The sequence below is a fragment of the Miscanthus floridulus genome, chromosome 6 (genome assembly GCF_019320115.1).
Source record: "Miscanthus floridulus cultivar M001 chromosome 6, ASM1932011v1, whole genome shotgun sequence".
Classification (NCBI taxonomy): Eukaryota; Viridiplantae; Streptophyta; class Magnoliopsida; order Poales; family Poaceae; genus Miscanthus; species Miscanthus floridulus.
The window spans coordinates 51,391,313-51,406,801 of NC_089585.1; the positions used below are offsets into that span (position 1 = coordinate 51,391,313).

The 15,489-nt window shown below is 47.0% G+C and overlaps 1 protein-coding gene across 1 annotated transcript; it reads right to left on the reverse strand.

Annotated features, from left to right (window-relative positions):
• Positions 1–373: 373 nt before the first annotated feature.
• On the reverse strand, positions 374–14,163 carry LOC136456030 (ABC transporter C family member 14-like). Its single transcript, XM_066455795.1, has 13 exons — positions 12,614–14,163; positions 9,002–9,501; positions 8,638–8,899; positions 4,051–4,371; positions 3,863–3,949; positions 3,126–3,761; positions 2,885–3,049; positions 2,488–2,782; positions 2,168–2,382; positions 1,733–2,038; positions 1,584–1,647; positions 1,055–1,294; positions 374–898 (listed from the first exon to the last, which is right to left on the reverse strand). Exons 1-13 carry the CDS (start codon positions 13,985–13,987, stop codon positions 798–800), a joined length of 4,566 nt encoding a protein of 1,521 aa, XP_066311892.1. The 5' UTR covers positions 13,988–14,163; the 3' UTR covers positions 374–797.
• Positions 14,164–15,489: the final 1,326 nt, after the last annotated feature.

Below are 15,489 nucleotides of genomic sequence, written 5' to 3' on the forward strand. Positions count from 1 at the left end.
GCGTGGCGGAGCTCGTCGTGGGGAGCTAGAGATCTCTACTGTGCTGGTGCGACCGGAATAGCGGCTCACCGCAGCGGTACCATGTCCATGCATGCGCGCACGCGTGGTGGCGTTCCAGCGCCTCGGCAATGGACCGATACAACAGATATCTCTATCTCTTCTCTACATCTAAAAAGATTCTAAAATCATCATCTACCCCGCGTCTGATATGAATCATACTGAACTCAAAGCTCACACGTTCGCATCCTACCCGGTACATCCATGTCCGACTAGGTGACTAAGGTTCAATTCAAAAATTAAGACCTCGGTGCAGCGCACGAGCATGTATCCTGTGAATAGAAAAAAACACCTATCAAATATGAATGGATCGATATAAACAAACAACCCGCCCAAGTCTTCTTGCTCTTCTTGAGGCGCAAATGTCTCTTGCAATTTCCGTGATTTTCAGTTCCATACAGCAGATACAGTCGGCAGAAAATTTGCGTGCGCAATAATAATATCCTAGTTGAACAATACATATATTCATACATCGTCTTCAGCTCAGTCTTAAAATTTCAGCTTAAACGGCTGAAATACATGTTGAGATCTACTTATCTTAGTCATCTTGATGCCTTCATCACATCATGGCTTCTCCATGTCTGGCCTTCTACATGAGCCAGTTAAACGTCTCGCGAAATTTTGAGGGCTCGCAGTTTTATTTGGAGCATGAATGCAGCTTCCTCGTTCACCACACCGAGAAATTTCCAATCATTGTCTCCTCCCAAGTCTTGAGTCAAAAATTATGCCATCCTGAAGTGCTAAACATCGGACGAACGGTTCGCGTACTCTTGAACCAATGCTCCAAAGAGAGATGGCCTCTCGATCAGATTTGCAGGGCGGTCAAACTCCTTTGCTAGTCCTGGTACCAAAAAGATTCAGATTTTAGATTGACAGTAGGATTGGGAAGCTTGAGCTGGAGTTCTCAAAATACAAATACTATTGCTAGGAAACTTGAAGTTCAGTATCAGAATGTTGTATTACGGTGAACAAAGTGTTAAGTTCTATATGTGGTTACCTGCATCTATAACCAGGACCCTGTCGCAGTCCATCACCGTTGGTATTCTGTGCGCAATGCTGATAATGGTACAAGCTGCAAAGTCTTCCCGGATGATCTTCTGAATCACAGCATCGGTCTGGGAATCAACGGAAGCAGTGGCCTCGTCCATGAACAGTATTCTGCTGCGCTTTAGCATCACCCGGCCCAGGCATAGCAGTTGCCGTTGTCCAACACTCCAGTTCTCACCGTTGTCAACAACTAGGTGGACAAAAGACAAAGTATGTTCATTGTCAGTATATAGGTGCAACAAATGTTTTAAGAAATCTCTTGGTTCAATGGTATTATAAGGAAAAACTAAGCTTCTTCAATTAAGTTCCTGCAAGTTACAGACATACAGTACTCTTAAATCGCTATTTTATACACGTTTAATGTGGAGAACCTGGATTCTTGTATTGAGAACAATATGTAAAGTTGAAGGGTATAGGAAAAATGAAGTTTCATATTATTTCCACAGCATATTAAACAATTAAGTTAATAGTTAAAATACCTGAAGCATCAAGCTTTTCAGGTTTTGAAGCCACGGCTTCTTTCAACTGACAACGGTCCAAAGCCTAAAAGGGAAATAAGTTTAGCTTCTAATGAGATGACAGAGAAAAATAATCAGATAAAAAACAGGCTTACTGGTGAAATACATACCTGCCAGATTTCGTCATCAGAATACTGCTCAAGTGGATCAATATTGCTCCTAATGGTCCCTTCAAAGAGAACAGGTTCCTGAGGGATGATACCAAACCGTGACCTAAGGTCATGGAGTCCTAAAGTGCAGATGTCAACACCGTCGATGATTATTCTCCCCTCAGTAGGCTCCACTATTCTAAACAATGCCTGGATCAGTGTTGATTTCCCACTACCAGTTCTACCGACAACTCCAATCTTCTCTCCTCCATGTATGCTTATTGTGATGCCCTTCAACACTAGAGGAGTGTTGTGCCTATACCTAAACTGTAGAAGAATAAAGACAAACTCTTGTTACTTCATGCTTTCAGTTGTCAATGCACAATTTTTTTACCACTGCACCATATTGAATAAACTGAAGAATATACTGTATCAGACTATCAGTTGGGAATCTACCTTAAGATCAATGACATCGATGTCACCTTTTGTTGGCCAGTTAGAATCTGGTAGGCAGTCTTTGATCCTCCATGCGGCCTCCGAAGGAATATTTGTGAATTGCTTAATCCTCTCAACAGAGACCATCTTGTTTTCAATGAAGCAACTGATCCAGATGGCCCAGAACAACACCTGGTTGAGAGATAGACCATATGATAGTGATAGACCAACATATTCTGCACCATGAGAAGGGTTTTTAGAGTTTGAAAAATTAGAGAACATCCCAGTATTTCCATACAAAGTTCATGATGGCAAAAGGCAATCAGTTGTTAGAAGGCCACCTGGCTTGACGATGCTGCTTGGCAATGTGACCATGAGCACGGCTGTGAAGCAGAGAACAAAGCTTCCAATCAGCTCGAGCCGGAAACCGAGCCACTCGTTGGCACCATTGTTGTGGAAGTCCATCCTCAGGCTTGAGTTCACCCGGTTCAGGTTCTCCTGCAAGAAGCTGTCCTCCTTCCTGAAACACCTGATGGTCATGACACCTTGAACCGTCTCGGAGAAGTGGTGGATCACTGGAGCCTTGGTGATCGACTCGAGGCGAGTCAGCTCCCTCGATGTCGACAAGTAGTACCCCTGGTGTAAATCATATCAGATTGTCAAAACACGGAGCAAGTGCACAAAGGACAAGCATCAGAGATAGTAATTGCCATTGCCATGGTGGCAGCACAAACTCACCCGGTACCAGATGTTCAGTATCACCAGAGGGATGATGGCGATGACGGACGGCCACGCCACCTGACACGTGACGATCAGCACACTGATCACGGTGATGTACATGGACACGCTCATCCAGACGAAGAACGGCAGGAAGAGATCGACGTTGGTCTGATCTGACGACGCCTGCAGAACAACATAAGCCGTGTCAGCGCCAAGAGTTACACCAAACAAAGGATGATGCCTCAGCGTCGTCGTATACCCTGCTGAGGATCCTGCCGGATGGCGTGGTGTCGAAGAAGGACATGGGCGCGTGCAGGATGCTGTTGAGGATCTGCTTGAAGAACTGGTCCGCCGTCTTGAGGCCAATGAACGCCACGAGGAAAGCGCGAGCCGCGACGAGCACCACCGAGACGGCGGCGATGATGGCGTACACGTTGATGAACAGCGACGGCTGGAACGAGGTTGCGTTCTCCTCGGAGGTCTGGTCGGCGAGCCAGTAGTCGCTGGCCATCAGAGAGCCCTGCCACACCACGGAGACAGCCACCACCACAAGCGGCCCCCACCACCCCCAGGCCTCCGTCATGTACTGCTTGTACACGGTGAAGCTGACGTGCCCGCTCGCGCGCTCCTCGTCCTTGATCAGCCGCGCCGACGCCTTCTCTGCCTTGGGCGCCACGATGGAGTACGAGGACGAGTCGCCGTTGGACGCCCTTCCCGCAGCGGTCTTGTTCGACGGCTGCCGGGAGAGGGGCAGCTCGCGCTCCGTCGCCGGCGCCGCGCTCTCCACGAGCTCCATGGAGCTGTCGTGCGCTGCGACCAGTGCCGCGAAGTCGGTGCCGGCCTGGAGGAGCTCATCGTACTTGCCGGATTGTACGATCATTCCGTCCTTCATCACCTGGAAGCATTTGCGGTGGGTTCAGCATGAGTCGAAAACTTTAAAATCAATAGATCACAGCTACTACTGTAAATACTACTAGTAAAACACAATGCACTTACATATATGATATCAGCATTGTGCAAGAAATCAACTTGGTGTGTCACGAGCACTATGGTCTTGTTCTTCAGAGCACCTCTAACACATTCCTGCACAAACAAACATAAGGATCAGTCTGTTGCTGTTCGTTCCATTAGGAATCTGAATAGAAACTCGAGCAAAAGTTCAGCTTCAGTGATGCATGGAGTACCTTGAAGATTTCAGTGCCCGTGTGCGCATCGACCGCGCTGAATACATCGTCGAGGAGGTAGATATCGCAGTCCTGGTAAACGGCACGGGCGAGCTGGATGCGCTGCTTCTGCCCGCCGCTAAGGTTGATGCCACGCTCTCCAATCTCCGTTTGGTCGCCGAATTCCATCATCTCCAGGTCCTTCTCCAGGCAGCACACCCTGATGACCTCCTTGTACCTCTCCCGGTGCATGGGCTTCCCAAACAGGATGTTTTCCTCAATGGTGCCGTTCTGGATCCATGCCGTCTGTGCCACATACGCCGTGCTGCCGCAAACCTTTACCTGCAATTATCATTGCATTTTCTCATAAGCAACATTCTGTAGTAGGTTCTAACTGAAACCTTTTACAGTAATCTTTCATATTATAGGACTCACGCATTTAGCCAGACACAAACGTGATATTCAGTTAATATTTGTTTGATTTTTATTCTCATAAAGACTCTACTGGGAATCCAGCAAAGTGCTGCAGAAATGTAGCAATCTAGCAGATCCAAGTTCTACTATTCCCTTGTCTGTCAAATACTGAAATGAATGTACAAATCTTCTGTTTAGATTTCTTTATGCAGAGTAAAGATGCAGGGCACACTAAAGCTTTGTGCTGTTAGTAGGCACTCCAAGATCATCATATCCATTGATCTCATGCACATAAATGGCTGGCTAGCAATTCTACTTGGACACCCAAATCCAAAAGGAAGCTGGAGTTGGTATCCAAGTCAGATTCTAATATATGGAAACAATGGGTGCATCTCATTCTCCAGCGAAAACAGTCTGAATGTTGGAAGTGATACAAACTCGTCAGTAAAACGTAGTTAGATCTAAGACTCTTTGAAGAAAATCAAACTCTGTAGAAGTAGAACATTACATCAGGTAATGTTCTACGTTCAGGCAAAATTTTCAAGTTCAAACTCAATCATGTCCAGGTCATGAGTTACTAGTAAATTAATCCTTTTCGAAACGGGACAACCAAATTGGAACCAGATATGGGCGCCATATTGGTGTCCAGTGCTGGGTATCCAATCCAATAGACCAATACAGGTACTCCTACACAAGACGACAACAACTGTTCACTGTCAAACAAACACCAGCGCATGCAGCACCACAGCCTCCAGCAATTGAGTTCAGTTCTGATCTTTGTAAGCAGACCTCCGAAAAGCACTAAGGCCTCGTTTAGATCGTGAAAAAAAGTGAACCCGATGAACAGTACTACTTTCGTCTTATTTGGTAAATATTGTCCAATCGTGGACCAACTAGGCTCAAAAGATTCATCTCGTGATTTCCAACTAAACTGTGTAATTAGTTATTTTTTTTACCTACATTTAATACTCCATGTAAACGGCTAAAAATTGATGTGATGGAGAGAGAGTGAAAAAACTTGGAATTTGGAATGCATCTAAACGAGGCCTAAAAGAAAAAGAATTATCGCTGCAAGGTAGTACTATCTGCTGACAGGACAGAGCAGCGATTCCCTGCTGACAACCTCCCTCTTTTATATATATATATATATATAAAGATTTCAGGCACGGCTACTGCTGCAACCTCGTTGTGTCGCGGAAAAGCTGATGCCCCTGAAAAGCTTTATCGTGTGCAGGCAGACTTTCATCTGCTGGACAAACCCAAATAGCCTTTTTGTTTTGGACAGTACAGTAATCTACTATGCTAGGACGTGATAACCTTTTTGTTTTGTTTTGGGACATGCGTTTTGGCACTGTACTACAGCAAAGGAACGGCGAAGGCAGCTACCCGGTCACCTCACCTGAGAATCGATGTCGTCCTGTACTGTACTGTACTGTACTGTGCTTAGTATACAAGTACAACACACTGGTTAACCTATATCTCTGTTTGTTTTGGACACCTAAGATCGATCAATAATATGAAATCTTGTATTGTACATGGAGGGCGGCGCACTTTTTGCAGTTTTGCCAGACACGTCGTCTGGAAGTGGGCGATGTGTGATGTGATATGTGATGTGGCCTTGGATCTCGATCTATATGAATGGGGTCTTTGTTACAAGTAGATCAATTCTCCTGCCCTGGCTTATGTGACGGTGCGCCGTGTCGTATCTACTGGCCAGATTGCTGTTATCATCACTCGAAATAATCTTTGCATGATTGCAGGCTTCTTCATATTATAAATAAAATTATGCCAAGTATATGTAGTTAGGAAGCATTTCAATTCTGTCAAACCGAAGTAGTAAGCATCATGTTAGTAGCTTTCAAGAAAAGCAGTCTTTTGGACTCCTTTTTTTCTAGTAAACATCATGGAGTGGTTTCCGCCTGAGCTGGAACTCCTCAAATTTCCAAGCGGTAATCGATCGTTTATTTGAGTAATCATCGCCTTGGATGAAAGAAATATCAAGTTGCAGCTGCTCGCCGGCTTCTACTCCGTGACTGATAAGGGCAGCTTCAATAGTGTCTTAAGGGCTAGCTTATAGAATATTTTATTCAATAAAAAGATGAGAGAATGACAAGCTAGCTCTTCATGAAAAGCTAAATTTATAGGATTCATATGTCTGTGCTTACACATTTTTCTATACTAACATGTCCAGTTATTCTATTTTTTTCAAATTCATACTATGAGCTAGCAAGTTAACTCTATTATTGACGGTGTCCTGAAAAAACATGGATGGACACAATCTACCTTTACGTTGGAACATAAAGTATTTATTATATTGTTATTGTAGGGCTCGTTATACTTCTGTCCCAAAATACTATCTCCGAACCAAAAAGAATGCAATTTTAGATGTACTCTTAGTTAAAGTGTTTAAAATTTGACCAATTATATAGATAAAACTATTAATGTTTACGATGCCAAATAAGTATACTCTGAAGATATATTTCATGGCAAATCTAATCACACTTATTTGATATAAAATATTGATGCTTTTTATATGCAGTTATTAATCAAACTTAAGATACTTTAACTTAGTATTGTGTTGAATTAAATATAAAATAATCTCGTAAATTGTATACTTGCTACCGTAACTCAAAGTGGTAGTCCTAACATATTAAATAAAGAGAGATGGAGCGAGAGATATTTTTGCAAAAACTTAAATAATTTTAAATTTGACTAAATATTCTATAAAAATACTAACATATGAGTATCATTAAATTAATTAGGGAATATATTTTTAATTTTTATAGCAAACTTTAAATACTGATATTATTTTTTATAAGTTTGGTTAAACATAAAAGATTTTTTGACTCATTACAAACTTAAATTGCATTCTTTTTTACTCCTAAACTTAAATTGTTCTTTTTTACTCCTAAACCGGAGGGAGTATATATCTTAGGAGTACTCGTATGCGCACCATACAGAGCACATATACTCACTCCGTCTCAAATTATAAGTCATTTCAAGAATTTTGGAGAGTTAAAACATCTTATGATTGACTAAATTTATATGATAAGATAATAAAATTTATGGTGCCAACTATCACTAGATTCTTTATTAATTATATTTTCATAATATACATATTTGATGTTAAAAATCTTTGTAATTCTATCTATAATTTTGGTTAAAATTGAGATGCATAGACTCTCTAGTGTTTTTGGAATAACTTTTAGTTTAGAATGTACACGCGTTTGTAGAAGATGGACCCATATCTTATGATTATATTGTAGGAGTACGTGTACCGGTGTCCATGGTCTGACAAAGTAAGACAAGGCATCGAATAAACAAAGTTATCGTCTGCTTGCTTTTCTCGCAGGTCACGGGCATGACCGGGACCCAGCTTTACTTTACGAGGGTGATCCAAGAAACTGCAACGCCTGACCCCCTGCCCTGTCTGTGCCACCCTACGATTCTAGGCCTGGTTTAGATTGGAAAAAATTTCAACCCGATGAAAAGTAGCATTTTCGTCTTATTTGGTAAATATTATTCAATCGTGGACCAACTAAGCTCAAAAGATTCATCTCGTGATTTTCAACTAAACTGTGTAATTAGTTATTTTTTTTTACCTATATTTAATGCTCCATGCAAACAGCTAAAAATTGATGTGATGGAGAGAGAGTGAAAAAACTTAGAATTTTGAGGGTAACTAAACAAGGCCCTAGTAGCTGTATCTTCAGTGAGTGCGTACTGTAGTGATCACTCACTGAAAAACAGGTTGCTTTATTAAACATTATATATTAATCAATGCCTACGTGGTGCATTGATTTGTTTTCAAGTTGGTGGAGTATCATTTTTCTGTCATTATTACCCGTTATTATTCTAGTAGCTGTATCTTCAGTGAGGCCTTGTTTAAATTCTAAAAATTTTCACCCCAAAGTGTCATATTAAATCTTGCGACACATGCATGGAGTACTAAATATAGACGAAAAACAAAACTAATTGTACAGTTGGGTGAGAAATCGCGAGACGAAACTTTCAAACCTAATTAGTCCATAATTAAACACTAATTACCAAATACAAACGAAAGTACTACAGTAGCCCAAACCAAAAAAAAATTTGCCAACTAAACGCGCCCTGAGTACGTACACTAGTGAGCACTGTATCATTTGTTTTCATCGTTCATGCACTAGAAATAAGGAGATGCAGATGCGTTCGTACCTTGCCGGAGAACTTGCGCATCTCGCCGAGGATGCAGCCGAACAGCGACGACTTCCCGGAGCCAACCATGCCCACCACTGCCGCCAGCGCGCCCGTCCGAATGTCCAGGTCGATCCCGCGCAGCACCTCCTGGCCGGCGTCCACCTCGTCGTCCCACGCGAACACGCCGTCCTTCACCTGCACGGCCATGCCGTCGCAGCCGGACGCCGCGGCGGGCTCCCTCTCCACGGCGCCTTCGTCAAGCTCCGCGCTAGTCATGTACCTGCGTTGTACACGTATAGCAATTAAGTACTGGAAAATAACGCATTCAATATTCACGCAATGACTGAACTAACTAATTAAAGCCGTGTGAATGATGGATTACGAGTCCAGTCGCTGCAGCGAGATCATTGCCTGCGACGCCTGGATCATGGCCTGCGGGAAGTTCCTCATGGGCTCCTGCAGGATCTTGAAGAAGGACGTTGCGGTGAAGACGAGGCCGGCGTCGAGGCGCACCCCGCCGGCGAGCACGCAGGTGGCGAAGACGAGCGCGGAGACGACGACGGGGGCGCTCCAGAGCGCGATCATGTTGCCCGAGATGGAGTACATGAAGCGGGTGAGCCAGCCGAACTCGCGGCGGCGGAAGCGGCCGATGCGCGCGTTGAAGTGCTCCTCCCACGCCTGGAACTTGATGACGCGCATGTAGTTGAGCATCTCGTTCGTCGCCTTCATCCGCTGGTCGCGCTCCTTCATCAGCGAGAACTGGTACCGGTTGTTGCGCCGGGTGCCCAGGAGCACGAACACCATCACGCCCGCGACGCCGACCAGAGCCGACGTCACCGGAGGCCCGAGGTACGTGTACAGCAGGCCCAGCGCAACGCCAACCTGCATTCACCGGCGAGAAAAACACAGCACCATCACCATGCGTGCATCTTCAGTTCAACGTACGGTTGTACAATTAACATCAACGACGAGAGCCGACGATCCACAAAAACATCACATCAGGCGGTAACACGTGCGCGATTAACGGGAAGTTCTAGAAGAGGGCCAAGGCATCAACAACGGTGGAGACGTGGCCACCAACTCCCATCTAGCTAGGTCGACGACGACTCGCAAGTTAACAATATATAATGTCGGCTGTGATCAGAGCAAACCTATATATATGGCTCCTCGGTCAAAGTTCATAACGCGTGTATTATATCATCAATATTTAACCTTCACACACAATCTTTAACATAATTATAATACGATTAGATTTATAATCAAATATAACTACCCAAGAACCACCACATATAATATAATATACAAGATACATTTATGATTCAGCGCTCTCACGGCGTGAATTACGAGACTGTCCTATCAAACAATATTTTATATAAAAACTAGACTAGAGAGAGAGTATAAACTCCATGCTGTGTGTGTATATATATATAAAGAGAGAGGGGGAGAGAGAGAGTACTCCTATAGAAGGTCAAATTGATCGTGACCCTCGCTCTGCTCCAAAAGATACAGTAGTTGCGGGCTGGGGGCCGCGCGCCGCGACGTGGCACGAACGCCAGCCACATTTGAGTGACATCTACCATGACGATACCAGACCACTTCTTTTCCCTCCTTCCTAGGACAAGGAGACACTCCCAGATTTCTTTTTTGTCTTCTCTATGAGAAAAACAAGAGAGGTGTATCCCATGCTTGCACTACGATAAGACAATGCTTTGGAAGGACAGCTCGTTTGCTCAAATCAAACATTTGCGGGTTGCTGTTTGATATTTGAGTATATATACTCGTATATCTCTTTCATTCCTTTGCATCCAGAGGCTTTCTTCGACGCAATCGTCACCTCACCTCCTCTCCAACTCCAATTCTGATAATATTGGTTTCCCTCTCCATCTCCACCAAGATTGGACTTCTCTGGTGGATTCGCAACTTGTGGGGGGAGGGTAAGAGGTGGTTGATGACTTGCATTAATGGGTAGACCAACGAAGGTTGACGAGTGGGGGAGAGAACAAGAGCAATTGAAACTCGCTTAGACCAACTCGCCTCTAGAAGAGAACAAGAGCAAAAATGCCGAGGCGTGCAGTGCGGCAAGACCCTAAACAAAAAGGAGAAAACCCATGCTGCCCCGATGCTCAAGCGTGCAGTACAGATTAGAAACTCCTATGCCGCACTGCTGCGCTGCATACAAGGTCTGATAAGGAAACTGTCATGCACTAGCACTAGCAGCTGCATGCACTACCTCCTTTGTTGCACTGCGCCGTCTGAACTCTGAAGGCATCATGCATGCACAGTTGCACACGTGACAAGTATTGATGCCTGCTAGCTGTACCTCGGTCCTTTGTCAGGAATCAGGATCAAACAAAAGCCGCACGGATTCAATACTACGTGCGGTGCAGGGTGTGCCACGGCACCCCAATACGCCAACCACATGAGATGACTTGACTGAGAAAGGGTGGTGTGGTGAACTCGTGACTGGCGTGGAGGAAGGAAATGTGGAATCACAGCAGCCCCAAAGTGTGCACGATTCTGCATCCCCAAAGTGTTGTACTATCATCGGTCATGCGTGGCGAGTGAGATGGCTCGTCAGGAGGAAAAGCAAAACAGATAGATGAGCAACGGCTGTTGCGGATCCGCAGCGTCCAGGCTAGGATCGATCTTCGGCGCTGTTCCGTGTGCTGCATCGATCTTCGGCGCTGTTCCGTGTGCTGCAGCTGCAGCTCTGCCTACAGCTTATAAACTGATAATAAAAACTGTAGCTAAAACTATCAGAACTGGCAGCTGGCGTGTTCATGCTGCTTTGTTCCGTGGTACCCATAATTAGTAACGGAATTGGGCACCCGCGCCGTGCCTTGAAGCATCCAGTCCATCGGCACTTGGCATCAGATACAAGAAACAAACAAGAAAGAGTATGTATTTGTGAGCGTCAGAGGCACAGTGGCAGTAGCCAAATGCCAACACGAGTTACAATGCACAGCTCGCGCAGGTCCCCATCTATAGGTAGCAGCGCACGGTCCTGACAGGGAAAAAAAACCGCCGTGGCCATCGCCTTCGTCGACACTAGACAGTGGACACGATTGACTCGATTCGTCTTCCTCGAGTGCTACTCAGTCCTTTCCAAATTATAAATTACTTTAATTTTTCGATACACTTATTTTACTATACATATAGATATAATAATATATATAGAAACGTAGATGAACCAAAAAAAATCAAAACGACTTACTACAAGATACAACCAGACGACCCCATATATATGGGGTCATGTTCGTCTTGCTTATAAACCGTACTTTTTTAATCAACAAACATTATTTTTCTTCCGCAACAAATAAATCAACAGTACTTTCTATCATTGCTTATCAGCCCAGGAAAGAGGGCATGGATATCATCGGAGGAGACAAAGGGGAAGGAGCCCACGCGAAGCAAACAGCAGCAACAAGATGGGAGTCGATGATGGCCGAGGAGGCCCTGTTTGGCTTATCTCATATTTAACTTGTTTTGTTTCTTTTTTTTCTAGTTAAAACAGTATTTTTCTCTCACAACCATTCAGCTGGAACAATGTTTTTCAGCCAGTTTCAGCCGAGTTTTCAGCCAGCGAACCATATGCTGCATGAACCGACGCTGGATTACGTGAGTAACGTATTGGAATGCATTACGGATTGTGGGCGGCAGGGGCACGGTGGCAGCTGCGCGGGAACAAGCATCAAGCGTTCAAGAGTTCCAGGGGGAGCAGAGCCAGCCAGTGCCGCTGCCGCGCACCCAGCGCCACAGGCTGCCAAAGTGCCAACGCCGCCCGTGCCATCCGCGACCGACCCCCGCGGCCCCGAGTCGAGTGCAGCGCAGCTCCACACGTCGTCCGTCGACCAAAGAAACGAGAGAGGAACGAAGCGTTCCTATAGGAGGCCAAGGGTGCAACGACAGCGTGCCGGGCGGAGCCCAGAGCTAGCACTGAGTTCTAGTCTAGCACATGCTGAATCGAAGAGGTATACTGTAGTACGGTATGTACCTGGAGCGGCATGAGCCAGAGGTAGTGGATCTGCAGCATCATGTCGGAGAGCTGCTGCGCGTCGACGGCCATGTAGTTGACGATCATGCCGAGGCCGTGCTTCTGGCGCGCGGAGCACGAGAGGCGGAGCCCCTTGCGGTAGAGCGCCACGATGAGCGCGCCCCGGATCTGCATCCCCAGCTTCTGGCAGTGGAAGTTGTACTGGTGGCTGCACAGCGCCTCCGCGCACTTGGCCGCCAGCAGCGTCGCCACCAGCCGCGCGCCCTCCCCGAGCGGCCGCTGCCCGGTGCCCGCCGACGTGAAGTCCACGAAGCTCTGGATCAGCGTCGGCCCCACGAACATGACGGTGAGGCGGAGCAGCGCCAGCGACGCGTTCAGCAGGAACTGCGCCCAGAAGGTGAGGAACAGCGTGTGCCGGACCGGGTTGTTGTCCTTGGACGCCCACGACGACGGCCAGTGCAGGGTGAAGAGCTCGTGCATGCGCTCGGGCCGGTGGGACGGCGCCAGCGTCGGCACGTCCGACAGCTCCAGCGCCGACCGGTACCCGCGCTGCACCAGCGGGTTCATCCACGCCCACGTCGCGCGCGACGCCCACGACGCCGTCGCGTACGGGGTCACGTTCGCCTTGCTGTTGCTGTTGCTGTCGGTGGTGGTGGTGGTGGTCTCCTCGTCCTCCGCCGCGGCCCCGGTGGCGTCGTCGTTGACTGCCACCACGGCTACGACGCCCGTGGACCCGAGGATGGAGAGGAGCGGGAGGGGAAGGCACAGGACCAGCGCCGCGACGGCGAGCGCGTCGTCCGGGAGCCTAGCCGCGCCCGACGCGAGGCGCGCCACGGAGGTGCCGGCGAGGAGCGCCGTCAGCGCGGGCGCCGCCAGCCAGTAGAGGCGCAGGGTCAGCGGGTGCGCCGCCGCGCGGAACCGCTTCTCGTGCGCGACGACCGCCGCGGCGGCCAGGTGCGCCGCGCACTGAAGTGCCAGGAACACCGCCTCCAGGGCCTCGCCGCCCCTGTTGACCAGGGAAAGGACCAGCAGCACGGCGTAGAACGCGGCGAGGACACCGGACGCAGCCAGCGCGACGACGAACCCGGCGCCGACCCGAACAACCACGGCCCTGTCCAGCAGCGGCTGCTTGTCTTCGCCGTTCAGGGCGCCGCCGGCGCCATGGCGTCGTCGCCGTGTGGAGATGAGCTTGGCGGCGCCGAGGCATAGCAGCGCGACGAGGAAGACCGCGGACGCGGCGGAGAGAAGCATCCGCTGCGAGCACGTGGAGAGGAAGAGGAAAGCGGCCCATTCCCCGAGCCCCGTGGCGGGCGCGGAGGGGAGGTCGCAGGCCTCCGTGGTGAGCCACCACGGCGGCGGCGACGCGAGGGCCATGCGGCGTCCGGCCGGGCGGGGTCTGGTGGTCAGGGTCGGCGGCGCATGCAGAGGCTGATGAGGATGGAGTGTGTGGCTTGGCTGCGTGCCAGACGAGACGAGAAGCGAGAGAAGGGGAGGAGATGCAGAGTCAGTCAGGGAAGGGAGGCTGCTTCTAGCGGCTGGCTTTACTTATGTGTGGTGTGGTTCTGTGGCTCCTTGCTGAGAACCATGCGCTTGTCTCGGCCGTGCCGTGCCGTGCTACAGCCGGCGACAAACGGCGCGGTCAACATGACGTTCGCAGTCGTCTTCGTGCCGTGCCGTGTCTTACGAAGCACCATATGGCACCCACATATTCCATCCTAATCTTCGCGTCGGCGTCGCCAGAATATGCATCATAACACAACCTCTGCCAAAAAACTTCACAAAGGTATTCGCTCCTCTCAAGACACTTGACTGCAAAGGGCATGCCCTTACCATTTAAAGTCAAATCATTCCTTACTTTCTTTCTATCACAGATACTCTCTTTGTTTTAAATTGTAAGGCATTTTCGCTTTTTCTAGAATTATAACGACCCTATTCATTTATCTTATAATCCGTCTTTTTCAGCTTGTTTTTTAGGCGAAATAGTATTTTTCTCTCACAACAAATCAACCGGAACAGTGTTTCGACTTGTTTTTTCAGCGAAGCGAATGGGGGCAACTTTTGCTACACATCTAAATATATATCGACAGTAAACTTATGTCTAGATTGACAGTAAAAGCTATGAATCTAAAAATGTCAAAACGTCTTATAATTTAGAAAAGATGGAGTAATACTCTAAGTGATGATTTAGGTAGCCATAAGCCGATCATTTTAATCTCATGTGTCACGGATTGATTTGAGTACAACTTGATTGCAATTTACAACTCAGGTTCCAACGCTTAAATTGTAGTTGTTGGATAGTAAAGCACACAAATACATGAGATGGTTTATATGCAAGGTTATATTTGAGCTGTACTACTCAAATAGCTGTATATGAATCGAAGCACTTTCCTACTAATAATCTTCTATCCTTTCCGATTGTTTACTTGTTTTCATAGTACTACTAGGATAGGATTCATAGCAGAGGTTGTCGATTGCCAAGCAACTCATCCCACAAAGAATATCATTCCCACTCTCTGACAAGTCAATTATTTTTAACTTTAACCAATGATATATAAAAAAATTAGATAAATCGTGAAATATATTTTTATAATAAATTTATTTAGTGATAAAAATATTGCTAATATTTTCTATAAAAATAGTCAAATTTGATCGGCACGCATCACGTAGCTTATTGGGATGGAGGAAGTATGCTATGAGAGGAAGGTGTCGGTGTTTCGGACCGGCGGGCCCTCAACTAACTAGTAAATTTGTACTGGGTGTTCCCAATCCCGGATGGTGATGCAAAGAGACACAAGGCTTATACTAGTTCGGGTAATGAGCACCCTACGTCCAGTTCGAGAGATCGATCTTGTATTCCTTGCACCGAAGTGCTCGTA